Source organism: Neoarius graeffei, chromosome 3, assembly GCF_027579695.1.
Source record: "Neoarius graeffei isolate fNeoGra1 chromosome 3, fNeoGra1.pri, whole genome shotgun sequence".
Classification (NCBI taxonomy): Eukaryota; Metazoa; Chordata; class Actinopteri; order Siluriformes; family Ariidae; genus Neoarius; species Neoarius graeffei.
The window spans coordinates 88,833,119-88,859,600 of record NC_083571.1 but is presented as its reverse complement, the minus strand read 5'-3'; the positions used below and the strand labels follow the sequence as shown (position 1 = coordinate 88,859,600).

General features: G+C 41.5%; 2 protein-coding genes across 2 annotated transcripts in view; one reads left to right on the top strand and one right to left on the bottom strand.

Annotated features, from left to right (window-relative positions):
* The first annotated feature begins 8,737 nt into the window (after window positions 1–8,737).
* ttr (transthyretin (prealbumin, amyloidosis type I)) lies at window positions 8,738–11,017 on the top strand. The gene is made up of 4 exons (XM_060917618.1): window positions 8,738–8,812; window positions 9,515–9,654; window positions 10,082–10,217; window positions 10,910–11,017. Exons 1-4 carry the CDS (start codon window positions 8,747–8,749, stop codon window positions 11,015–11,017), a joined length of 450 nt encoding a protein of 149 aa, XP_060773601.1. The 5' UTR covers window positions 8,738–8,746.
* Window positions 11,018–11,152: 135 nt separating this feature from the next.
* Window positions 11,153–26,482, bottom strand: part of b4galt6 (UDP-Gal:betaGlcNAc beta 1,4- galactosyltransferase, polypeptide 6) — an 83,709-nt gene continuing 68,379 nt past the window's right edge. The window contains exons 6-9 of the mRNA XM_060917617.1: window positions 23,219–23,406; window positions 15,391–15,513; window positions 15,202–15,303; window positions 11,153–14,789 (exon numbers count right to left, since the gene is read on the bottom strand). Of these exons, the coding sequence (XP_060773600.1) occupies window positions 14,642–14,789; window positions 15,202–15,303; window positions 15,391–15,513; window positions 23,219–23,406 (561 nt within the window). The 3' untranslated portion in view covers window positions 11,153–14,641. The remainder of the gene's footprint in view (window positions 14,790–15,201; window positions 15,304–15,390; window positions 15,514–23,218; window positions 23,407–26,482) is intronic.

Sequence of the window (26,482 nt, the reverse complement as noted above, 5' to 3'; positions counted from 1 at the left end):
GTAAACGTCTGGGGACTGAGGAGACAAGTTGCTCAAGTTTAGGGATAGGAATGTTAACCCATTCTTGTCTAATGTAGGATTCTAGTTGCTCAACTGTCTTAGGGCATTTTTGTCGTATCTTCCGTTTTATGATGCGCCAAATGTTTTCTATGGGTGGAAGATCTGGACTGCAGGCTGGCCAGTTCAGTACCCGGACCCTTCTTCTACGCAGCCATGATGCTGTAATTGATGCAGTATGTGGTTTGGCATTGTCATGTTGGAAAATGCAAGGTCTTCCCTGAAAGAGACGTCGTCTGGATGGGAGCATATGTTGCTCTAGAACCTGGATATACCTTTCAGCATTGATGGTGTCTTTCCAGATGTGTAAGCTGCCTGTGCCACATGCACTAATGCAACCCCATACCATCAGAGATGCAGGCTTCTGAACTGAGCGCTGATAACAACTTGGGTCGTCCGTCTCCTCTTTAGTCCAAATGACATGGCGTCCCTGATTTCCATAAAAAACTTCAAATTTTGATTCGTCTGACCACAGAACAGTTTTCCACTTTGCCACAGTCCATTTTAAATGAGTCTTGGCCCAGAGAAGACGTCTGCGCTTCTGGATCATGTTTAGATACGGCTTCTTCTTTGAACTATAGAGTTTTAGCTGGCAACGGCAGATGGCACGGTGAATTGTGTTCACAGATAATGTTCTCTGGAAATATTCCTGAGCCCATTTTGTGATTTCCAATACAGAAGCATGCCTGTATGTGATGCAGTGCCGTTTAAGGGCCCGAAGATCACGGGCACCCAGTATGGTTTTCCGGCCTTGACCCTTACGCACAGAGATTCTTCCAGATTCTCTGAATCTGTTGATATTATGCACTGTAGATGATGATATGTTCAAACTCTTTGCAATTTTACACTGTCGAACTCCTTTCTGATATTGCTCCACTATTTGTCGGTGCAGAATTAGGGGGATTGGTGATCCTCTTCCCATCTTTACTTCTGAGAGCCGCTGCCACTCCAAGATGCTCTTTTTATACCCAGTCATGTTAATGACCTATTGCCAGTTGACCTAATGAGTTGCAATTTGGTCCTCCAGCTGTTCCTTTTTTGTACCTTTAACTTTTCCAGCCTCTTATTGCCCCTGTCCCAACTTTTTTGAGATGTGTTGCTGTCATGAAATTTCAAATGAGCCAATATTTGGCATGAAATTTCAAAATGTCTCACTTTCGACATTTGATATGTTGTCTATGTTCTATTGTGAATACAATATCAGTTTTTGAGATTTGTAAATTATTGCATTCCATTTTTATTTACAATTTGTACTTTGTCCCAACTTTTTTGGAATCGGGGTTGTACTTCAAGCCTTTTTTTCTTTTCATTTTGATGATTATGGCTTATAGCTCATGAAAATCAAAAATCCAGTATCTCAAATTATTAGAATACTTCCTCGGATCAATCAAAAAAGGATTTATAATACCGAAATATCCAACTTCTAAAAATTGTTAATTTATACAATCCATACTTGATTGTGTCACAGCCCAAAGGTCACAGGTGCAGATTAGGACCCAATGAGCAGCTACAGAAATCACAGATAAAAGACCGAGAAATACCTGATGAGTGAAGCGGTGAGGCACACAGGCTGGAAGCAGTCGTGGCAACAGAGTCAATAATCTCCAAGTGATGATCCAAGAATGGCAGGGCAGACATGGAATCCACAGTGACCGATTCCCAGGGAAAAATCCAAGCACAGTCGACAAACAGGAAACCGGAAAAACGGAGTCCACAGTCAGACAATCCAAAAATGGCATGCAAATTTGTAATCCAAGTGACATAATCCAAGAAAAAAAGGGAAGAGCAGCAGAGAAAAAACAAAAAATGTGAACTAGAAAAGACATGATTGCAAGTATTTTTCTCCATGCCGTGTTTATATAGAATAACTAAACTTGAACTTCTGGTTGCGCTGTAAGATGGCCACACCAACGAGAGCTCTGAGACAGCTCAGCAAATTAGTGCTTGTTTATTTTTTATTACTGGCTCTTTTTGCACATACAGCACTATCACGCATTCAATATGACCGACAAAGTCTCTCTAAGCCAATTCGGACTTAAAACCAACTTTTGATATTGCAGACGTCACACTCCCCTGGGTTTTTTGTTTACTCAGGCATCGCCAGTGGAAAACGAAGAGAGGCAAGCGTGCTGGACTTCTGTGTCGCTCACAACAGAAACAACAAGCCTCCTCTGCCCAGCGTCCTGCTCGCTAATGTTCAGTCTTTGGACAACAAACTGGACAAACTGCGCACACAGAACAAACACCAAAGGAATACCAGGAACTGCTGTGTTTTGTCATTTACAGAGATCTTCAACCTCTCCCTGAGACAGTCTATGGTCCCCACCTCTCTCAAGGCATCCACCATCGATTCCTGTCCCTAAGAAATCAGAGGTCACTTGTCCGAATGATTACCGTCCTGTTGCGCTAACAGTCATCATGAAGTGCTTTGAGTGGCTGGTAAAAACTCACCTGACAGCTTAGATCCTCTTCAGTTCTCCTACAGATCAGACAGGGCCACGGAAGATGCTATGGCCTTGGCGACACACACTGCCCTCACCAACCTGGAAAAAGGGAATGCATATGTGAGAATGCTCTTCATTGATTACAGTTCTGCATTCAACACCATTATCCTTTCAAAACTTGTCTCAAAGCTTGATGATCTCAGACTGAGGACGTCCATTTGCAGATGGATCTTCAACTTTCTGAAGGGCAGACCCCAGGTAGTGAGAATTGATGGCCACACTTCCACCTTGCTGATCCTGAACACGGGCGCACCACAGGGCTGTGTGCCCAGTCCTTTCTTGTAACCCTTGTTCACTCATGACTGTACTGCTAAACACAGCTCCAGTATCATCATTAAGTTTGCTGATGACACAACCATCTTGGGCCTCATTATGGGCATTTATTGTTTTCACCCCACCAGGTATACGCACCACCCATTTACTTCGAGCCTTGATGGTGCCAGTGTAGTTTCTCAAAACCCAAATGGCAGACTGATGGCACTGCTGCAGGGCCTCAAGAACTGGGCCAGAAGCCTGTGACAGAGAAGGCAGGTCAAAAAGAGAGGAGCTATGTGCCCCAAAGAGCTCCCGGTAACATTGAGAAATAACATTCATCCCCAAGAGTCCAGGGACGACAGATAAAGCCCCAAAGGGGATCCTTCACTACTAAGGTTCCACAATGAGGCATCACTTTACCATACAATGCCACATCCAGCTTCAAATAGCTGATCTGTGGGATTGCAAGTCCATTAGCTGCCCGAAGCTGTAGCCAGTGAGAGTACTGGAGACACTCACAGCCACAAGGTTCAAACTGCTATTGGAAAAAGCTCTCTGTTACTATAGACACCACAGACCCAGTGTCTAACAAGCAGGAAACAATCACCCTACCCCTCAAGACATCAATATTCAGACAAGAGGACATTAACCTAGACATACCATAATAACTACCTGTGAGCCAGTAAACAATCCATCTGGGTCGTAGCTTGATAGCTCAGTGGGCTTCAGTTTTCTAGCTGAGGTGCAGAACAAAAAGGCCTGGCCCCATTAAGGGATGGGCCAATGAAAGAAAGAATTGGTACTCGAGCGTGCAGGGGAGGACCCAAGTGTGCGGGGAACCCAATCCCCCTCACACTCCCTAGCAAAATAACTTGGCTGCTGGCACCAGTGGCAAATTAACGGACCATTACATGGAGGCTGAATTTGCATTTTGGGAGCCTACAGAGGTGTCACCATCTGGGTGAGCTAGTTGAGCTGCTCCTGCTGGCACTTTAGCAGTTCCCTTAACTCACTTAATTCAGATCCTTGTGAAACAATCACGGGGGCTGAACAGGAACTACCTTGAACATCATATTGTAAGCCATAAGCTGAGGGAAGAGTGAAGCTACGTCCCCTAGCTCCCCCAGGGAATGCCTTCCGTTCCCACCTAATAGCTTCCCCAAGCACTTCCAACAAAGTAGCAGTTGGTTGGCAGCAGACAGACTGCTTTAACTGCCAGCAGAGGGCACTGTCCAAAACATGCTCTACAAACTGGTCACATCAGGCACACACTGCCTGACCTCCATTAAGGCCATTAATGCTAAGGGAAACTCCTGCAGAGTCTCCCCTTCCTTCTGCTGCCTAGAAAAAAGGTTTACTGTAAGGTTGCATATGACTGGGCACAACCATAAAACTCCTTCAGGATAGTGAGTACCTTGAATGGATCACCTAATTCTGCACCAGAACGATACTTTATTTCATCCTTTGCCTCTCCCTTTAAATGATAAAAAAATGAAGAATAAGATGGCAGGCCCACATACATGCCTGAATCTCATCTGTCCATTCCCTTAGACCTATGCCTGTCTTGCCATTAAATATCAGACACATCTGGTCTCTGGTTACAACAACCAGCTGCTCTGCAATAGTAGCACTGGCACCTACAGACAGGGCATTAATAGCTATACTTGGACACGCTTGGGAAACAGCCATTTCCTGAAGTGGCTGCTCATTATATGCTCTCAGCTGTAGTATTAAGTCTCTGAGCTGCTGCACTTCCTTTTCCAGAATAACAGAGGAAGAACTGCACTTCAACCTCACAAAATAGGGCCCTAACATGGATTTGAAATACCTGACACAAATGCTGCTGCTCTGTCTCTACTGCTGCTCATACATAAAACACAAAACCTAACTATAGGCCAAAAAAAAAAAAAGCAGCATGTCTGCCTGTAAGAAGTGAATCCTGCCAACTATGTCAGGTTGTGATGGGAGCGGATATGCTGTTAGAATTTATTAAGCAAAATCAGCTATGCCACCTCGGGAAATTTTTCCCAAAGGAAATCTTTACAGATTCATATTAGTTGGATTCTCAGCTAGACAACACAGGTTTGGGGGGGGGGAACCACTCAGAGGCCAGAGATGTGATTCCAAATAAATAAATAAATAAAACAAAACTAAAAAAATAAATTTAATAATAATAAATATTTTATTACTTTATAAAAATGGGAAATGACCAAGTCATAGTCCCAGTCGCCCACCCCATCAATTATATACAACGATTAGACAAAACAGAAAAACCTGTTGCACATGGAACACTGTGGTGCCATAATAGCCGAACAGTCATTCAAGAAAACAGGAAAGACCATGAGCAAACCCAGGACTTATCACAGGCAGAGGGAACGATTGAAGGAACAGGGTCCTAGGATACACACCACGCATGAAACTACAACATAATCCAAGTGGCACCCTAAGTGCAATATAGTAAAGAACCAATGATGGGACTCCACCACCTTAGGACCAACCAACCATCTTTGGAGGCCCAGCAGCTCCTGTCTTTTCCTGCCAAGTATACACAGGTGCTACGCTCCAGCCACCCCAACACAATAGCATACAGCTGGCTGACTGCAATTGCAGTGGTCCACTGCAGCAAAAAGAGATAATACTCAGTATTGTACTTGCATGCGCACACACAAATATATAAAATATACACAATATGAATGGGGAAAAAAAACAATGAAAATAAAAACAACTAAAACTGCTACACCACTCGCACACAAAAAAATGCAAACACACAAAACAATAAAGCCCAAAAAGGGCACATAATGAATCCAAAATATACAATTTACACTGGACACAAAGCCATCGGGAACGGCAAGAAAGCAGAGTAAAGCCACCAAACACCCTCGGACAGAGCATGCAACAATACACTGTCCAGGACCAAACAAAGAAAACTAACAAACAAAATTAAACAAATCACAGCAGTGACAGAACAGCAGTCTTGCGAGGGTGGCGGGATGCTGAGCCAGTGAAGACTGCAAACTTCATTGCATGTGGATATCCCAGAGTGGAGACACAACTACCATACTGCAAGTAGAGAGAGGGAGAATTAGCAAACCACAACTCCAAAGTTCAAATGGAACAGTGCTGCTTCAAAGCGAGATGATGCCACACCAATTGCGCAACAAAGTGGAAGCCAAGGCAACACTGAAGACCCGTGCCACCATGCAAGCAGATGTTGGAAAGGCACACTTGCCCACCACGATGGTTCCAACCTAGCCAGCACACCATGCCACTAGCACTAGGATCAAGTTACCAGAAGAGATAAGAAGCGTACATCTGGGCCACAATCATGTGTCCAGATATATGCTGTCTAGGTACTGCCCCCAACTACATAATCAGTAACGCACTGAAAGAAATCTTGGCTAAAGACAACTAATAGAATGAGGAAATGAATAGAATCCTCACCTGCTGCAGTAAGAACATTATTGCATCTGTGAAACATGGTAGTAATATCATGATCTAGGCCTGGTTTGGTGCATTTGGGCCAGGACGGATCGTCGTCATTGATGGAACAATGAGGTCTAAATTCTCATATCATCTCTAGCCGCTTTATCCTGTTCTACAGGGTCGCAGGCAAGCTGGAGCCTATCCCAGCTGACTACGGGCGAAAGGTGGGGTACACCCTGGACAAGTCGCCAGGTCATCACAGGGCTGACACATAGACACAGACAACCATTCACACTCACATTCACACCTACGGTCAATTTAGAGTCACCAGTTAACCTAACCTGCATGTCTTTGGACTGTGGGGGAAACCGGAGCACCCGGAGGAAACCCACGCGGACACGGGGAGAACATGAAAACTCCACACAGAAAGGCCCTCGCCGGCCACGGGGCTCGAACCCGGACCTTCTTGCTGTGAGGCGACAGTGATAACCACTACACCACCGTGCCGCCCCGAGGTCTAAATTATTCACTGAATTCTAAAGGAAAATGCAAGACATCTGTCCATGAACTGAATCTCAAGAGAAACTAGGTCATGCAACAAGACAAGTTTTGGAATGGCCAAGTCAATGTCCTGACCTTAATCCAATAGATATGTTGTGTGCACAGTTTGTGAGGAAACCCACCAACATCCCAGAATTTTTGTTCTGTACACCTGCTCATTTATGTAGTCCTCGAATCAGGCAATCATTGTGCTCGCCATGTTTGTAAAAATTTATTATACGAGTTACTTTATCCTTCCTGGCAGGTCAAACCAATCTGGCCATTTTCCTCTGACCTCTCAACAACAAGGCGTTTCTACCCACAGAACCATCGCTCACTCAATGTTTTTTTTCATACCATTCTGTATAAACTCTAGAAACGGTTGTGTGCAAAAATCCTGGAAGATTAGCAATTTCTATCATAGTTCAGTTTTTGCCGCCTCCTCATTCCTCATGTCTCAGCTGTTTCCCCTCCCCTTCATTACTTGTTTGTGTTTCCTGCTCTTCTGCTTCAGCCAATTAACTCCTGCTGCCAATCTGTCTCCACACCTGCAATCAAGCTCCAGTAATATTTATACCTCAGCTCTGCAATCCAGTCACCACCAGATCGTTCAGGTTACTAGTTTGATTCTGCATGAAGGTTTTCTGTAACTGGTGGAATTGTCTCTTGTATGTTTTAAGTTTTGACCAACTGTGAATCTCCTAGGCGGCACGGTGGTGTAGCGGTTAGTGCTGTCGCCTCACAGCAAGAAGGTCCGGGTTCGAGCCCCGTGGCCAGTAATGGCCTTTCTGTGTGGAGTTTGCATGTTCTCCCCATGTCTGTGTGGGTTTTCTCCGGGTGCTCCGGTTTCCCCCACAGTCCAAAGACGTGCAGGTTAGGTTAACTGGTGACTCTAAATTGACCGTAGGTGTGAATGTGAGCGTGAATGGTTGTCTGTGTCTATGTGTCAGCCCTGTGATGACCTGGCAAGTTGTCCAGGGTGTACCCCGCCTTTCGCCCATAGTCAGCTGGGATAGGCTCCAGCTTGCCTGCGACCCTGTAGAACAGGACAAAGCAGCTAGAGATGAGATGAAATGAATCTTCTATGCTTCAGATCCACTGCCTTCCTGTTACCTGTCTGCTCCGCCTATCTGCTCAGATCTCCTGGAAAACCCCTGATCTTCTGCTTGCTTTTGTTCAATAAAATCAACCCTACCTACTAAACTGCCAGTCTTGACTCTTGCTTTTGGGTCCTGCCTTCTCTACACATTTAACAGGTTCTGAAATACTCAAACCAGCCCATCTGGTACCAACATTCCTACCATGATTAAAGACACAAAGACCACATCCCCCCCCCCCCCAATCATTCTGATATTTGATGTGAACATTAATTGAAGCTCTGGTTGCATTAATTTTGCAATATGCTGCTGCCACATGATCGGTTGACTTGAAAACTGAATACATATGCAGCTGTTCTTAATAACATGGACAGTGAATATATGTCTATAGCAGTGTGTTTGAGAACAAAGTTCACATAAAAATGATACAATTACAAAATGATCATGCCTCCTGACGCTTGCCCCAATAGTGTTTCCTGTTCATCCAAATAACTACTTCAACATGCAAGTAAGCCCTGGTTCTTTGACAAAACCGATATTAAGAAAGTTATAACTACAAATTAGTGAATATGACCTATAGCTTTGCAAATTAAATCTGAAAACCTACCAAAAAACAACAAAAACGTTACCAGACATTTTGTGTCAGGATGAAACAGAAGAGCTTTCCTTTTGCAACAAATATTTCTGTAGAATGAAATGAATGAATGAAGTAAAATCGCCACCAAGTTTGCTTTGCTTGAAGTTATACATTACCAACTTATTTACTGAGTCAAGGCAAAACCCCAGCTCTCCCCTGGGGTCACCAGAGCACATAAAATAGGCCTACAGCAAATGTTCAAGGCACATACTCAGTGTCTACATTCTTCCACCATGGCCAAAGTGATCAATTTTGTCCTTCTTGCCTCAACACTTTTCTGCTGTCAGGCCGCTCCAGTGGTAAGTTACTGTTAGCGTGGTCCACAGAGTTCATCTTTCTGGAAGAAAAAAAAAAAAACTTTAACAAGAAGACACAATACTTCTAAGTGCAATCTCGTGCAAACTAAATTGTTAAAACTGTGTCAAATAACTTGAAGTTGGGTAATTTTTAAACACCTTGTATTACTTAAAATATTATAATCTGAAATATCCGAAGCTGATGTACTTGGATTAGAGTGGAGATGAAAATATTGTTAAATGTTGCATATAATTGGTTATTTTGGATTTTTGGAAGTCAGTTTTTGATGGCAGTAGTTTAATAGCATAGTGAAAGAATAATTAACATTGATGCTTTAAATAGATGCATTCAAAAAGCTATTAAAATTTGTTCTGTAGGTCGAAGAATGACTAAAAACCAAACCAAACGTTTTTAAGCAATTGCTCATTTTTGTTCTTTATTGTAGTTGTTTATATTAATGTCTAGTGGTGACTAGAAAATTTGACCAGATCACAGATTTTAGCCATCTCCTCATAGCAAGATTTTGTTTCTATTAATGTAGATATTCATCAAGACGTCAAAAGTGACCGTCAAGAAAAATGACAAAAGTGTATGTTAAATGTTAATAAACCTTATGTCTGTCTATGAAAAAGTAACACTGACACTGCACTCACTGAATTCACATAAGATCAGAAAGTGCAATTAGGTTCTTTGTTGCCCCTTAGGATCGTCATGGCAGCTCAGATGTACATTGTCCCCTTAACGTAAAGATCCTGGACGCATTGAAAGGCACACCTGCTGGAAATGTGGCACTCGCAGTCTTCCGCCAAGGTGCTGATAAAACTTGGGAAAAAGTTGCCAGTGGGTAAGATGACATCCAAAAAGTTCTCATTCTCTGATATCAAGTTGGTTTGTGATACCGTTCTGTAATAAGAAAATTGCAAATAAGTAGTTCTACAGCTAGCATTATACTATTCTACTGTGGATAATTTTCTTCACAAAGATTTCACTTAATTTATTTTACATACAGAATATAAAACAGAATTTTTGAAGTGTTTGATTACAGAATGGTGAAAGTAGCATTCACTAAATGTCTAAGATTCTGTAAGCTGTGATGTTGGGAAATCAAGAATTTTGCATCCGACTCTCATGATAGCTCAGAAATAATGAAAATATGGTAATTGTAATAGTCGAGATGATACTGTAGGGAATCTGATTTACTGTAACAGATTTCAGTCTTCCATCACTTATGAACTCATTCTCTGAATAACTTCAATATTGCTTCTCTCCAGGAATACAAATGTAGCTGGTGAGGTTCACGAACTTCTCTCAGAGCAGGACTTCAGTCCTGGCGTGTATCGTGTCGAATTTGACACCAAAACCTACTGGAAAGCAGAAGGCCACAAATCATTCCATGAAGTTGCTCAAGTAAGTAGTTATTTGGTCTTAAAAAAGAAGAAAAAAAAAACCCTTTACTAGAAATGCTCATTAACAAGGTTTTTACAGTTGTAGCCAGGAGACTAATTATTCCATCTCCTGGATGAAAGAAAAAAAAATCCCAGGGATTTTGTCAAGTTGAAAACATGAAAATTGACCCACACCTTCACTAAGTTCTAAGATCCAGTAATTTTGTTCAACCATGAGACTGGGCTCCAATATTCCTCATTTGAGAGGCTATATTTTTAACTTTACCCATTATTCTTAATAGCACCCGATTCTGAAAAGGTTTGCTTTATAGGATTTTTTTCTGCATTTTAGTTGTGCCCAATTAAAGAAGACAAGAAAATGTTTCCCTTCGAGAGCAATGTAGTATACCCATAGAGCTCAGATCCATAGTGACTGAATTTACAAGTGTATAAACAGAACTTTGACGTTCAGTAAATTCCACCATTGAAAGACAAACGGAACTGCTATTTTTGGACTTCAGCCAAGTGTCCAGCCAATTTTGTCAAACATACCACACAGACCCATCTGTCCAAAAACCCTTGGTAAGAACAGTCAAGGATGCGGTCATAAAGGCACTGTTTTAGAACAGTTCAAGGTGTCCAAGTACTGTGAGGTTTTACATGAATACGAGCATCTAAAGTGTGATTTTTTTTTTCCTGACTGTATGATTGCAGGTGGTGTTTGAGGCTCATGCAGAAGGACATCTTCATTACACTTTGGCCCTGTTACTGAGCCCCTTCTCCTACACCACAACAGCTGTAGTGGGGAAAGAACATGACTAAATATGCGCAGCATGCCGAGTACCCACATCATCCACATTTCCCATACCCATACAATGATCATCTTGACGGGTCGCCGTGACGAACACACTCAGAGGGAAGAGGAGAAAAAGAAAAAAAAATTACACTCTGAACAGATTTTCAACTATAAACTCTTTTAATGGTCATTACAGAGTGTAATGCAGTGAGCAAACCGGTAACACCGTGAAGAGCCCAGAAAAATGAAAGAAAGAGGGGGGAAAAGATCAAGATTTTACACATCAGCCAAAGCAATCGCTACCTCACATCTCATTTCCAAACAGAGTTGCAGAAACCATGGACCCTGGAAAAACAGTACGAGACACAAAGGAGAGAGTGTCCCCCTGGTTTTCTGCTTCAATTCATTAGCTTTAAATGTTTTAGAAGACTACACATTTCAATCCAGATTTAAATTAAATACTTGTGAAAAATAAAAATGTGCACTCTCCATTATTTTCATTTTTGAAACACCAAAACAGTCACCTCACTGCAACTGTCAATCGTGAATGCAAATGTGTAAAGAAAGGAACTCAAGGCACAAATATGAATACGGCAAAAAACATAACACTCTGTAACAAATTTGTAATGAATACATTTTTCAAAATCTGTATTTTTCAATCATTTCAAAAGACACAGATGGACAAGGGATGGGTTGCAACAATATAGATATATATATATTTTTTAAATAAAATCTTTTTGAGATGAGACTGATTTAAACCTACAGGCCACCTTATTATGGTAACTTACTTAAAAAAAAAAAATCACAGGTTCAAAAAAATTTGACAGCACACTCCGAGCAGAAGCCAAATTAGGAATACAGAGTTAAGACAGAAGGCTTAAAACACCTCCCGAGTTGGCAAACCTTATTTTTTTAAACACACTAAATGCCATAAGTTGCTTGTGATGAATTTCAAAAAGGTTACTAGTAGCTTAATAACAAGATTTCACAATTTGCACATTGCAAGCACCTTGGTAAAGATACTTTAATATAGTTTGTAACTTTCAGTTGTGTTTTCTTTTTTTCGGTCAAAGTTCACTACATTTATGCATGAAAGGATTGAAGATGAATAGATAATCATTCAGACCATGTGCAAGTGATGTACACACTGGGTTACAGCGTGAGAATGCAAGATCTGTATTTAAATGAAATGCTGCCCATTGTCTGACCAGCATCCACCACAGAATGCTGCCTCCTTGCCAGATAGTCACTTATAACATACTGCAATATCAATGCATTTTCCTTGATGCTAATTTCTTCCATAACACTGAATGAAAATCTCAGTTCTCCAACGAAACAGCTTAAGGGGTTGTGGGTTTATTAATTAAAATGAATACAGGCTCAATTTGATGCATTTGTGTCAGATTAAGTGCAGTGTTTGATGTTCAGTACGTTATGTATATATTTTCCCCCTTGGATCAAACTAATCCTTTTTTAAAAGCTAATATCACTCTCAGACAGAAACCCCTAAGGTAACAAATCAACCTTAATTTTAAGACCTCAACACTGGTGAAAGTACAAAGCTTTAGAAGCAATGAGAGTGAAGGTTTGGATTAAAAATAATAACAGGAAGGAAAAGTTTTCACACAGGGGCGCAATGGGACTTTGGCACCTCTAATCTCCTTCACTGTAATATTAACATTCGCTTCTTCAACCCTGTTTCCTACGTACGCTTTCAGATTCCTTAGCCCATTGGTCAAAAGTGTATTCATATAAACTCTAACCATAGCAACTAGGCCTGATCAAACAGACTTCAGTCTGCAAGTTGAAGAAAAGAAGAAATCTGTAAACAAGTAACTTGGGTGTACAGAGTACAAGAATGCTTCAGGCCACATACATATCTTTAGAGAGCAATGGCTCAGCTTGGCCTTAGAGGAGAAAGCACGAAGAAAAAAAAAAAAAAGGCCTTTGCTTGAACAGCACAACAAGGACAGCCCACATAAGAGCACCTTGAAAAGGCAACAGCTCAGACAGGATGAAGCACAGAACATGACCCTGTGCAAGCTGTGAAAGAAAAGGAATTACCCCAAGCATCAGTGAGCTTCGGGATTAGAGAACACCTTAGGATTAGTGCTACGAGCATGTCAGTACTACAAGGGAAAGAAAAGCTAGTGCTGCGTGTGGCGCAGCTGATACGCTCGGACTGCAGTGAAAGGGGATACGTGCTTCTCCAAGCGCGCGCACACAGTGTAATAATACCAAATACTTCTCTATTTAGGACAGATATAAATTAACAAGATGGCGCAAATCCCCCCCACACACACACTTAAAAAAATAAACCAAATTATGAAACATGAGGCTGTATATACAAAGGCAATCAACATGTACAAAAAAAGACAAAGAAAAAAAAAAAAAAAAGCACAACCCACCAACAGCTCAAAACTTTAACAGCATAAAGTCTTCATTGCCCAAATTCTACTCTGATGCCATTCAAGAGTAACACATCACTCTCTCATCCAGGCCCAACTTATTTTATGACTAGAGTGCAACATCACAAGGGATTTCATATACACAGCTGGAGGATCTCACTCGCTCGCTCGCTCACACACACACACACACACACACACACAATTACTATAGCATTTTATCATTTAGCAGCTGTGTACCTGACTGCTCAGCAATTCTTCGAGTGAATGACAGCAATAACATTTCCCCTCACCTGATATCTCTTCTTCACTTTCATTGTTACAGTGCACAAAAGAAAAAAAAAATATTATATGATATACAACTAAAAAAATTTTTTAAAAGTAAGGCATGCTGCTGATATTGGTGTTTTGCTTAAGAGACCACACATCCCAGTTTCATTTGTCTTTAGTCCCCAAACTGAAGCTTCCATTTGTGTAAGGTGTGGGTAGGGGGTTAAAGAAAAAAAAAAGACAGTTAGCTGCCAAAAGTAAGAGTATGTGCACTGGAATGATTCATGACATTACAGGATCGAGTGAGCAGTCGTGAGCCTTCGTGCACTCACAGCCCGCAAAAGAAAGCGTGACGCTCACATTACACGCACGCCACTGGAGTGCTCGAAAGTACATCTCAAGAAACTAAAAAAACAATAAATTAATGAAGGCCAAAAAAAACGACCATTTACAGTACATACATAAATTATCATATGCCTTAAAATACTACTAACATGATACAAAACGTGCCTTAAAATATCTATTGGCATTTAGGTTGCTGTTGAGTTGTAAAACTGAGCGGTCTACATTGTTGGCATGGATGAAAACTGACACTCAGAGTGATAACAGCCTATGAAAATCAGTTAAGGCTTCGCAGTAAACATCTGAATTGTTGACACGGACACGCCCCAAGTTCTTTTTCATCCTTTTTTTTCGTAGCTTGATATGATTTAAGTAGCCAAAGCCGCATAAACAGAGACATGCATTGGGACGCACACACTCGCGCGCAAAAAAGAAAAAAAAAAAAAGGGAAAAAAAAAAACATATGTAAGACTTCACATACAATCATTTTAGTATTCAGGCCTTTATCCTTTTGTCTCTTGGTTTTAAGGTTACTTGGCGGCCGTATGTGATGTTCAGGCCACACACTTCATGATTCTGGGTCGGTTGTCTTCAGGTACTAATGGCCAGGTGGAGTGGATGGAGAGACGGGTGTCAGTACTCCGATATTGGGGCAAGCTCAGGGCTCAGGTTAACAGTGATGTTCTTGTACAGACTACTTAAAGATATTTCCGGAGAATACTGAAGATTATTTAGGCCATCCAAATATTGCCGTTCTTTAGAATACCTTAGCAACTTGTACCTGAGAGAGAGAGAGAGAGAGAGAGAGAGAGAGAGAGAGAGAGAGAGAGAGAGAGAGAGATGCAAATGAACAGCACATTCAACAAACCACAGGATCAAAAGCAGAGCGTAAAGGGTATTGCGCTACTGCAAATGAGGTGCGTCAGCAACAGGTCACTGCCCTGGTGGTTACAAGCATTTAAACGTGGGAAGACACATGTTAGTTTAACCTCTACTTGATGCACACAAGCGTAAAGCAAATACATATCTGCTGAACTCATCATCCATTTTTTTTCCTGTTTCCAATTGTCCAAAACCCTAAACATTTCCATCTCTCATCAGTTTATTTACTGAAAATTTGTTTATGCAACATATTAAAATGTCATAAGACTGAGCACTAATGAGAAAGACAAATGGGCAAAGAGCAAACTGACCTTCCTAGGAACTGCACTTCTCCTCGGTGGTGATGGGGAATTGATTTGTATTTGCCAATATCTCCTTCGGGTCTGGTCACATTCAAGCCAACAAAGTGAACCCTGGGACATCACAGAGCGATGGACATTGAAAACATGTACACACTGAGCACAGCATCACTGTTTAATTACATTTGCACATCCACCCACCTGTTCCAGAGGTCGTCGTCCTCCCCTCCCCAGCCCCAGAATGCATTGGGAAAACCATTGATCTTGCGGAACTGCTCTACTGTAAGTCCGCTCACTCCTCCAAAGAACTCATTGTAGGGCAGACTGCACACACGCATATTCACAAATACACATCTGGAGTTAACATTTTAGGGAACACGCGTTATTTCCTGAACAATATTGTGACTTGACGCTCCAACCTTGTACTGGTGGTCGACATGCACTCACTGATTACTTTATTAGGAACTAGGATTGCAAAGGAGTAGAAAGTTTCCGGGAATTTTGAAGGGCCCAGGAATATCGGGAATTTTCAATTTTGGCATTTATTAAGTTTTAAACATTTTAAAACATTTAATCACCCAGAAAAACAAACCAAAACCCATGTTAAGCCTTTCTTTCAATTATGTACTGTTTTGTGCTAATTAAGAATAGGATATATTGCTAAATGCCAATTAATAAAAGGCTTTTAGTTTTTCAATATGAGTATCATATTCAGATTTTTCAGTGAAAAATTATTATTCTCAATCTCTATCTAGTCCGAGGGACACTTAATTGAAATCCAGTCAAAACTGTCAAATGCGCATTCCCAAGTTCCCTACCACAAAAGTGTAGAAGGTCTGGTATCCCTTGGTCTACTACACATATTTTGAATACATTTTTTTTGTGCGTGTGTGTGTGTGTGTGTGTGTGTGTGTGTGTGTGTGTGTGTGTTGGGGACCTCTCAAATCTGCATTTGAATAGACTTCTATTAAGTGTCCCTGGGACAAGATATCTAGTAATTTTGAATTGAATAGATTATTTTTCTAGAGTGTACCCTTTGGTAAGAATTAACTGGAAATCCAACTCATTGCATAACAAGTAGTGATTTCTAAAAATCTTGCAAAAACACAGTTTTGACCATTTTTATTACAAAATTTTACAAAACTTGAAGACTTGTCTACAGATTTAATCACAAAGGTATCACATCATAAAATAACAAGGAATATTCTCATCTCATCTCATTATCTCTCGCCGCTTTATCCTGTTCTACAGGGTCGCAGGCAAGCTGGAGCCTATCCCAGCTGACTACGGGCGAAAGGCGGGGTACACCCTGGACAAGTCTCCAGGTCATCGCAGGGCTGACACTAATGCCGCTTTTCCACTACAAACGCGGCTGAGCCGTGCCGTGCTGAGTTGGGCTGAGTCGAGCTGAGTGGGGCTGTTGGAGTTGCATTTCGACTACAACCGTGCTGGCTGGAAGTGGGTGGACACATTGGGTGGAGTTAGCGAAAGTGGGTGGACGTCACGTGATGTCGTTAAGCAGCGCAAACAGTGACATCAGTGATCTTTTAAGCGGTAGTCTCACGAACCGGATAGTAAACAATAAACATGGAGGACATGGAGTCGTTAGTGTTGCTGGTCTTGGTGCTGTGGCTTGTTGTCACCGACAACGCGAACAGATACTGGCAAGAGCGTATAGATGAGGCGAGGCGCATAAGGCTTCAGAAATTCTCGTAATTCGTAATTCTTCTCCTTCCGGGTTTGCGGTGTTTACAGATCCCAGCGTGCTCGCGGGACGTGTGTGGGCATGTGAGGACACGCCTCCTCACCAATCAGTGCACAGGGGAGTGTCTGCTCACGCCCCCAGCCTCACTCGGCTCGCTTTGGCTCGCTTCAGCCCCACTCCAAAACGGTGCGAGTTTTAGGGGCTAAGCAGGGCTGAAGCGAGCCGAGTCGTGCTGGTTTTTGGTAGTCGAAACGCGAGCCGTGTCGGGCTGAAGTGAGCTGAAGTGAGCTGAGAAAGGGTAGTGGAAAAGGGCCATTATGGCCCTTATGGCCCCAACTCAGCACGGCCCGACTCAGCCGTGTTTGTAGTGGAAAAGCGGCAATAGACACAGACACCCATTCACACTCACATTCACACCTACGGTCAATTTAGAGTCACCAGTTAACCTAACCTGCATGTCTTTGGACTGTGGGGGAAACCGGAGCACCCGGAGGAAACCCACGCGGACCCGGGGAGAACATGCAAACTCCGCACAGAAAGGCCCTCGCCGGCCACGGGGCTCGAACCCGGACCTTCTTGCTGTGAGGCGACAGCGCTAACCACTACACCACCGTGCCAACAAGGAATATTAAAAAAATTAAAATTTCTAATTACTAGTGGTCTTGAAATAAGTTTTGCTGCTTGTAAAATATATTAGTGACACTTTTTTATTTGAATCTGGAGCAAGGCTGTTTAATGTCATTGTTTAATAACAATACTATTAAAACAATCAATCATTGTTATTAACCCTAATCATTACTTCTAATCCGATAATTTGCAAGCAAATTACTTGACAGGATATGGTTTACAAACCAGTTGCAAAATGAAAAAGGAATTCAAGTTGTTGAAGTATCATTACTGTAGTAAACAAAAAAGTTACAGGACGCAGTCTTCAAAATCATAAGTAGAGAGTTAAAGTTGCTTTTGAAGAGAAGTTCTCACAAAGTCTAAGGTTATTGTTAAATTCATTATACATGTAGCAGGGAAAACCCGTATTGTTTTTGTAAAACATTTGGTGGTTATTAATTTTCAGTTGTTTAATTAGTTACATGCTTGTTTTTGCTTGTATGTTCTTCTGAACATAACAGAGACCCAGAGAAATATCCTAATCTGAATAAAAGGACCTTATTTTTTGTATCAATTTTTAAGTAAAGTTGGTTTTGAAAATTCCCGAAAGTTCCCCAAAATTCCCATAAATTCCCGTTAATTCCCAAAATTTCCATGGAAATTTTCCACTCTGAAAATTCCTGGGAATTTTGCAACCCTATTAGGAACACTATATTAACACTCAATACATTTTCCCCATTCTGGAGGTTGATTTGAACATTACCTGAAGCTGCTGGACCGTATCTACATGATTTTTTGAACTGCTTAATTGATTAGATAATTACATGAACGAGTAGGTGGACCTAATAAAGTACTCGGTGAGTTAACTCAAACCCATCTGGTTCCTAAACCGAAGGGAGGGAACCCACTACTCACTGTTGATTTAAAACATAATATTGAACATTAAGAGCAGTGACGATACAATAAAAAATATTTGCAAAAACCACCTCATTCCTGTGCAAAAAAATTTTTAAAACCAAATGGTCAATTGCACAATTAGTTACGGTCTACTACATTCATTGGAACAGCATTCAGTGCTCCATGAGCACAGATTTTAGCATACTGTACAGCACTGGAACGTTTCATGCTTTATCACTCCACTTGTCTGTTCACTACATACAATTCCAGTTCTAGTAAAAGTTTGTTACAATCAATCCTGCCAGGCTGTCAGAATGCTGAACTCTGTCCACTACCTACCCCCTGCCCCTGGTCTGTAACACATTCATTCATTCACACAAACTCTCATCCGTTTGCACATCACACTACAATCATTTGCATTACTGCTCATATAAGCCAGTACCTCACTGGGCTGTGAAATTGTGAACGTTATTCGCGAGAGTGTTTCAAAAGTGTCTTGAAACATTCGCGGGGCTTCTCGATTTCCTCGCATGAGTCGCAAAGTGTCGCTCCTTCGTCACTGAAATTTTGAACATGTTCAAAAAATTCGCGCGACAAAATTTCTCTCAAAATAGACGCAAATGCGTCGCAAAGCTGTCGCGAACCCTTCTCAAGTCAGTTTCCGTGAGGTTTCCTCTACTTCCCTGCCTGCCGAGGGAAAGCCGGGCTGCGACAGCCTGCGACTAGTTGGAGACACAATTGCGGGAAAATATGCGAATATCAATTCAGTGTGATTCCAAGTGAAAACTGTCGCTAATTCGCATATTTTATCGCAATTGTTGTGTCTCCAACTAGTCACGGGCTGTCGCAGCCCAGTGAGATACTACCCATACACCTCATAAGCTGCTCTTCTAGCAGCTTCTCTGTTACAGATATTGTACTGTATTTGCACTACTGCTAATTTGTACATTGTTTAATTTGAGTGTATTTTTACCGATATTATCTATATAGTTTTTCTTAATATAATTTTTTTTATCCTATTTTTACAAGTAAGGTGAGGGAGAAACGGCATTTCGATTCTCCTACAGTATATGTCCTGGATATACACTACCGTTCAAAAATTTGGGGTCACCCAGACAATTTTGTGTTCTCCATGAAAAGTCACACTTTTATTTACCACCATAAGTTGTAAAATGAATAGAAAATATAGTCAAGACATTTTTCTGGCCGGGGCGGCACGGTGGTGTAGTGGTTAGCGCTGTCGCCTCACAGCAAGAAGGTCCTGGGTTCGAGCCCCGGGGCCGGCGAGGGCCTTTCTGTGCGGAGTTTGCATGTTCTCCCCGTGTCCGCGTGGGTTTCCTCCACAGTCCAAAGACATGCAGGTTAGGTTAACTGGTGACTCTAAATTGACTGTAGGTGTGAATGTGAGTGTGAATGGTTGTCTGTGTCTATGTGTCAGCCCTGTGATGACCTGGCGACTTGTCCAGGGTGTACCCCGCCTTTCGCCCGTAGTCAGCTGGGATAGGCTCCAGCTTGCCTGCGACCCTGTAGAAGGATAAAGCGGCTAGAGATAATGAGATGAGATTTTTCTGGCCATTTTGAGCATTTAATCGACCCCACAAATGTGATGCTCCAGAAACTCAATCTGCTCAAAGGAAGGTCAGTTTTATAGCTTCTCTAAAGAGCTAAACTGTTTACAGCTGTGCTAACATGATTGTACAAGGGTTTTCTAATCATCCATTAGCCTTCTGAGGCAATGAGCAAACACATTGTACCATTAGAACACTGGAGTGAGAGTTGCTGGAAATGGGCCTCTATGGAGCACTTGCATGTGACGTCACAGCCGATCCAGATTGTGACAGACGCCATCTTGTCGGTCAAACGCCATATTTCCGCCTTCTACTTCTACCTTTTCTTCTAGAAAACCCTACTATATACAATTCTACTACAACGGCTGTGGCTACAAGCTCTCCCTACCTGTGCACGTTTTTTATGTTTTTCGTGTGTATTTTTGCGTGTTGTTCGCCTGTACCGGACTTCAATATCCACTACAACCGTATGGACTTACTGGGCATTGGTTTCCAGCAGAAAATGACAGTTTGTAGCGATTTCCATCGCATGCACAACATTCCGGACGAGACAGCGAGACCAGCGGGGTCTCCATGGATTGTTATCCGAAGCAAAGCGAAGGAGGCGGTGCCGGGAGCGGAAGCAAAAGCGAGGCTGCAGAGCCGGCCTGTTGACTAAGCTCAGAAAACAGCCACTCAAATCTCCACTGCTAAGCCTCTACCTCTCCAACGCCAGATCCATGGTAAACAAGACGGACGATTTGGAATTACAGCTGGAATTACCTTATTCTATTCTATAATCGGCTGGTCAGTGCTATACTCAATACTTAAGTGACTTACCCGTCCAATGAGGATTATTTTCTTGTTTACAAGATGCCACATCTGAGTCGCTGACAAATCCTGAATTTCTGTAAAGATAACTGTCCAGAGATTTATAAGCACGCAGTGCTTCACCACTGAGCAGCGAGGGAAAGTTAATGAGGTAATTATACACGTCTGGGTATTCTGCTGGCAGTTCAACATCCACTGACACGGTCGTGAAAACTCCGTCTGGTAAGCCATAAGGGTCACTAATCTGTAGATCGTTTATTTTAGACATATATCTAGTTATCTGTTCATTAGAAAAATGAGCCGTGTAGTCCGTCGGTTGAAATTGATCCATTCTGAACACGAGTGCAGCAGCTGTGTTTTTTACTGACAAGATGGCGGCTGTGTACTTTCCGGTCACGTGACTGCAAGATCTCTATACACCTATGTTGAACCAAAAACCAGACATTTGCAGCTAGAATAGTCATTTACCACATTAGCAATGTATAGAGTGGATTTCTGATTAGTTTAAAAAGTGATCTTCATTGAAAAGAACAGTGCTTTTCTTTCAAAAATAAGGACATTTCAAAGTGACCCCAAACTTTTGAACGGTAGTGTATAGTGAATTGACAAAAAAATAAATAAATATTTGAATCCATTGCAAACTTTACTATGGGACACAACATGCGACGCTCAATCCAGTTGTGAGAACTATTTTAGTTGTCGGACCAAAAATATTTAGCTGAATATTATGTCTGAATGGTCAATCAAATTATATCAATTTCTTGTTTATAAGGTATTGGAGAGATATTAATGATCCGAATATATATGCCTATTGTGTATAAATCTGGGTGCACATCAGCACACAAACAAAACCATAAGCCCGCAGGGAGAGAAGAAAGATGAATGAACCATTCATATATAATGTATAAACCAGGGGTTTTCAAAGTGTGGGAGAGTCAGCCCCCCCTCGGAGAGCAAATAAACAACCGCGCCCCCCCTTACATTTTTTTGTTGCTATACTTAATGTTCCATTTGTATTTTTAAAAAATGGTTGTTGTACACATTTTTTTCTTTTTCACATTTTAAACATCTGTGCTTTTTAAAACATCTTGTTTTACACATTTTAAACATCTCATAGCATTGTTAGCGAGCACCTCTTGGCAGACAACACACTGTGGCAGTGGAGCATCTTCAGATCCAGTCCATGAAAATCCAAACTTTAAATAATCATGGTCATACTTCCTTCTTTTTCCAGTCCCCCAGGATTCCGCGGGCCTTTTTTCTGATTGTTGCGGCTAAAATGTCTGATGTTGCGGGGGGTTTCCAAAAAAAATTGCGATGAAAGTTGCGGTGTTTTTTAGGTTTTTGTTGTGATTACATTGCAGGAGGAAGTGAAAGTTGTGAGAAATTGTTGCGATTTTCTCTTTTTGTGATTAAAATTGAGTGATATGTTAAATATTAAGTTATTACTGAAAAACTATTGATTAAAAAAAACAGACACTGAGAAATGGTCCTATAAACAACTTTACCAATATAAAAGATTACCAGGACTACAAAAATGCAGAAAAATCGGCTTTACTTATCCAAATGCACCTGTTGGTTCAAAAGTTAAAGTGCAGAGAACCTCACAGCACAACATGAAGTTACCTTAAAATATAATATAAATGCCTCAGCTTTCATATAAGAAAAAAACTATTAATACTAGTACTGTGTGCAGGCAGTCTCTCCTGAAGACTAAATTAAACAATAATTATAAACTAATTAAATAAATGGCTCAGGCTTCATAGAAGAAAAAAGCAATTTGAACAGAATCTCACAGTATGATGCTGAAGCTGCCTAAACAATGGAAAATAAAATACCATTTTGGCAAAAATGTTGGCATCCATTAATTTCTTGTATTAAGTAAAAAAAAAAAATAAAGTGCACACAGTCCTTCACTGTAAACATAACACACTTTCAGTGTTGCCAGATACTGCTGACGTTTTCCAGTCCAAAATATGTTCAAAACCCGCCAAACTGCACTTGAAACTTCCCAATCTGGCAACACTGCGCGCATGCTGCTTCTCTTGAACACACGGAAGTAAGGCGGAAGGTAGTTTGTCGACGTCACCTCAAGACGACGCCAATGATTGGTCAAATTTGCGGGAACGTTGCGGTGATTGGATATAATTGCAACACCGCCCTGAATTCGCGGGGATTGGTTGAATTTGCGCTGAAGTTGCAAATCGCAACATCCTGGAGGCTCTGTTTTTTTTTGCTTGGCCCAGACTTTGTCTCCTCACTCACTGTAGCTTTAGGTACTAAAAACCGATCCATTTTGTCTCTCACGTTGCGCCCCCCCTGAAGAACTCTGGCGCCCCCCAGGGGGGGCGCGCCCCACACTTTGAAAAGCCCTGGTATAAACCATTCATTACATAAATCACAAATGATCAAAGGTATGTACACATCTGTAGATCTCACTTACATGTACATGTACTTATCGAGCTTTGAGGCGAAGTGACGAGGCATCTGACCGCAGCCGTAATAATTCCGGTCATTTTCAGGGATATGATCGACATCGTGAAAAACCACACAGTCCCAATTCAGGTCTTTCATTGCCTCCTTGAAGCCCACATTAAACAGCATGGCTCTATTAAAAGGCTGTGTACCTGCCTGGAAAAAAAAAAAAAGACCAACAAACCTTTGAAGGAGAAGCAGAGGAAGGTGCAAACTTGAACACCAACTTACTGTATAAGTAAAAATTTTATATACAACAGATACAGCGCCTTGAAAAAGTATTCATACCCCTTGAACTTTTTCACATTTTTCCACCTTACAACCACGAACTTAAAGGTCCCCTTGCATCGTTTTTTCATTAATTGTGCGGTGGTCTCTAGTATGAATGAATGCCCTGTGAACCGGTTTTGTTGAAAAAAAATGCTGCGGTTCTCCTGTTTCAGGCTGTTCTAGTTTGGTGGAGGAGTGGGTGACGGGAGAACGACAGGATTTCAGCTTTTACTCATTAATATTCATGACATGTAAACGTGTTACCTCTGATTGGCTAACAGCAATCAGTAAACGCGTTACCTCTGATTGGCTAACAGCACTGTGACGCTACCTCCAGTGGGTCAGAACAAGCGGATGTGGGTGTCTTTGTAAAACCTGTTTTGATTGGCTATTATGGCCTCGACATCGATGTTTTGACCAATAACAATGTAGATAACACGAATTTTACATCACATTCAACGAGATTTAAACGAGACTAAAGATGGCGACTTACAAATAATGTGTAAACATCGTTGGAGTTAATAAAGTTTGAACAGCATGAAGGAACATACCCCAACCCCCCTTCTTCAGTATGGAAATGCTGCCATTGCAGATGAGACACAGACATTTACCGTGTGACGTCGTGAAAAAAAAAAAAAAAAAAAACTCCTCCTCCTATTCCTCATGAAAATGGTAAGTTTTGGCCTTTTTCTTCGATGGTTCTTCATTCATTTTGCGGCTGTTTCAGACAGTTTTGTTGTTTAGCGCCTCAGTGTTACGAGTCTCTCGCGCAACCTGGTTGTCATAGTAACCTAATGTAACAATTTTTTTTGACGCAGCGCTTGGCTGACATTTCGCTTCAGGGAAAAAGCGAATTTGTTTACATGTAAAAATGACCACGACGGGTTTTTTTTTGTAAATTTCATAACAAATATATTAACATTTACATATCAATCATGAGATCTACCATCCCTGCCTTCGAGATCGACCGGTCGATCGCGATCGACGTGGTGGGCACCCAGGTGATAGACCAACACAGAGTAGCACATAATTGTGAAGTGAAACGAAAATGATAAATGGGCTTCAAAATTTTAAACAAATAAAAATCTGAAAAATGTGGTGTGCATTAGTATTCAGCCCCCCTGCGTCAATACTTTGTAGAGCCACCTTTTCCTGCAATTACAGCTGCAAGTCTTTTGTGGTATGTCTCTACCAGCTTTGCACATCTAGACACTGAAATTTTTGCCCATTCTTCTTTGCAAAATAGCTCAAGCTCAGTCAGATTGGGTGGAGAGCGTCTGTGAACAGCAATTTTCAAGTCTTGCCACAGATGCTCAATGGGATTTAGGTCTGGACTTTGACTGGGCCATTCTAACACATGAATATTCTTTGATCTAAACCATTCCATTGTAGCTCTGGCTGTATGTTTAGGGTCATTGTCTTGCTGGAAGGTGAATCTCCTTCCCAGTCTCAAGTCTTTTGCAGCCTCCAACAGGTTTTCTTCCAGGATTGCCCTGTATTTAGCTCCATCCATCTTCCCATCAACTCTGACCAGCTTACCTGTCCCCGCTGAAGAAACGCATCCCCACAGCATGATGCTGCCACCACCATGTTTCACAGTGGGGATGGTGTGTGCAGGGTGATGAGCAGTGTTAGTTTTCCGCCACACATAGCGCTTTGCATTTAGGCCAAAAAGTTCAACTTTGGTCTCATGTGACCAAAGCACCGTCTTCCACATGTTTGCTGTGTCCCCTACATGGCTTCTGGCAAACGGGACTTCTTCAATGTTTTCAACAATGGCTTTCTTCTTGCCATTCTTCCAAAAAGGCCAGATTTGTGGAGTGTACGACTTATAGTTGTCCTGTGCACAGATTCCCCCACCTGAGCTGTGGATTTCTGCAGCTCCTCCAGAGTGATCATGGGCCTCTTGGCTGCTTCTCTGACCAGTGCTCTCCTTGCTCGCTCTGTCAGTTTAGGTGGACGGCCATGTCTTGGTAGGTTTGCAGTTGTGCCATACTTTTTTCCATTTTTGAATGATGGATTGAACAGTGCTTCTTGAGATGTTCAGAGCTTGGGATATTTTTTATAACCTAACCCTGCTTTAAACTTCTCCAGAACTTTATCCCTGACCTGTCTGGTGAGTTCTTTGGTCTTCATGATGCTGTTTGTTCTTCAGTGTTCTCTAACAAACCACTGAGGCCTTCACAGAACAAGTGTATTTACGCTGAGAGTAAATTACACACAGTAGGACTCTATTAACTAATTAGATGACTTCTGAAGGCAATTGATTGCACTGGATTGTATTTAGAGGTATCAGAGTACAGGGGGCTGAATACTAACACACATCACATTTTTATTTGTTTAAAATTTTGAAGACCATTTATCATTTTCGTTTCACTTCACAATTATGTGCTACTCTGTGTTGGTCTATCACATAAAATCTCAATAAAAAAAAAAAAACTTTTAAGTTCGTGGTTGTAAGGTGGAAAAATGTGAAAAAGTTCAAGGGATATGAATACTTTTCCAAGGCACTGTAAACATGGGACAGATATGAGCATAAAATGCAACAAATTAAGAGATAAAAAGGGATGCTGTTCCAGATTATTACAGAAAAGGAACTTAAACTACTCTAAAAGGGCATTATTAACTCCGTGTAGCAGGACATATTGCCCAAAGTATCAGCAGAACATACAAATAATTCGTGGTTGGTAGAAGAGAGCAACTGGACTTGCTTGAAAAGTCTTGAAGACGTTTCGCCTCTTGTCCGAAAGGCATCCTCAGTTCTGTCTGTCTAATAGGGAGTATCAAGTATTTATCCTCTCATGGATCATCATAGAATCCGAATCAGAATGCTGATGGCTGCATTGTAGGTGGCTGATAGATGTCATAGACACCCACATCTGTTCAGTGATGGTCATTCCAGGTTGACAAAAATGATTACTATGTACCTGGATGACTGAGTATCTTCACAGATATGTTTCTA

Excerpts from the sequence above, each read along its gene's own strand:
- ttr (XM_060917618.1), top strand. The coding sequence starts at position 8,747 with ATGGCCAAAGTGATCAATTTTGTCCTTCTTGCCTCAACACTTTTCTGC. Across the intron at positions 8,813-9,514 it reads GCTGTCAGGCCGCTCCAGTG|GATCGTCATGGCAGCTCAGA; the intron begins GTAAGTTACTGT and ends GTTGCCCCTTAG. Across the intron at positions 9,655-10,081 it reads TGGGAAAAAGTTGCCAGTGG|GAATACAAATGTAGCTGGTG; the intron begins GTAAGATGACAT and ends GCTTCTCTCCAG.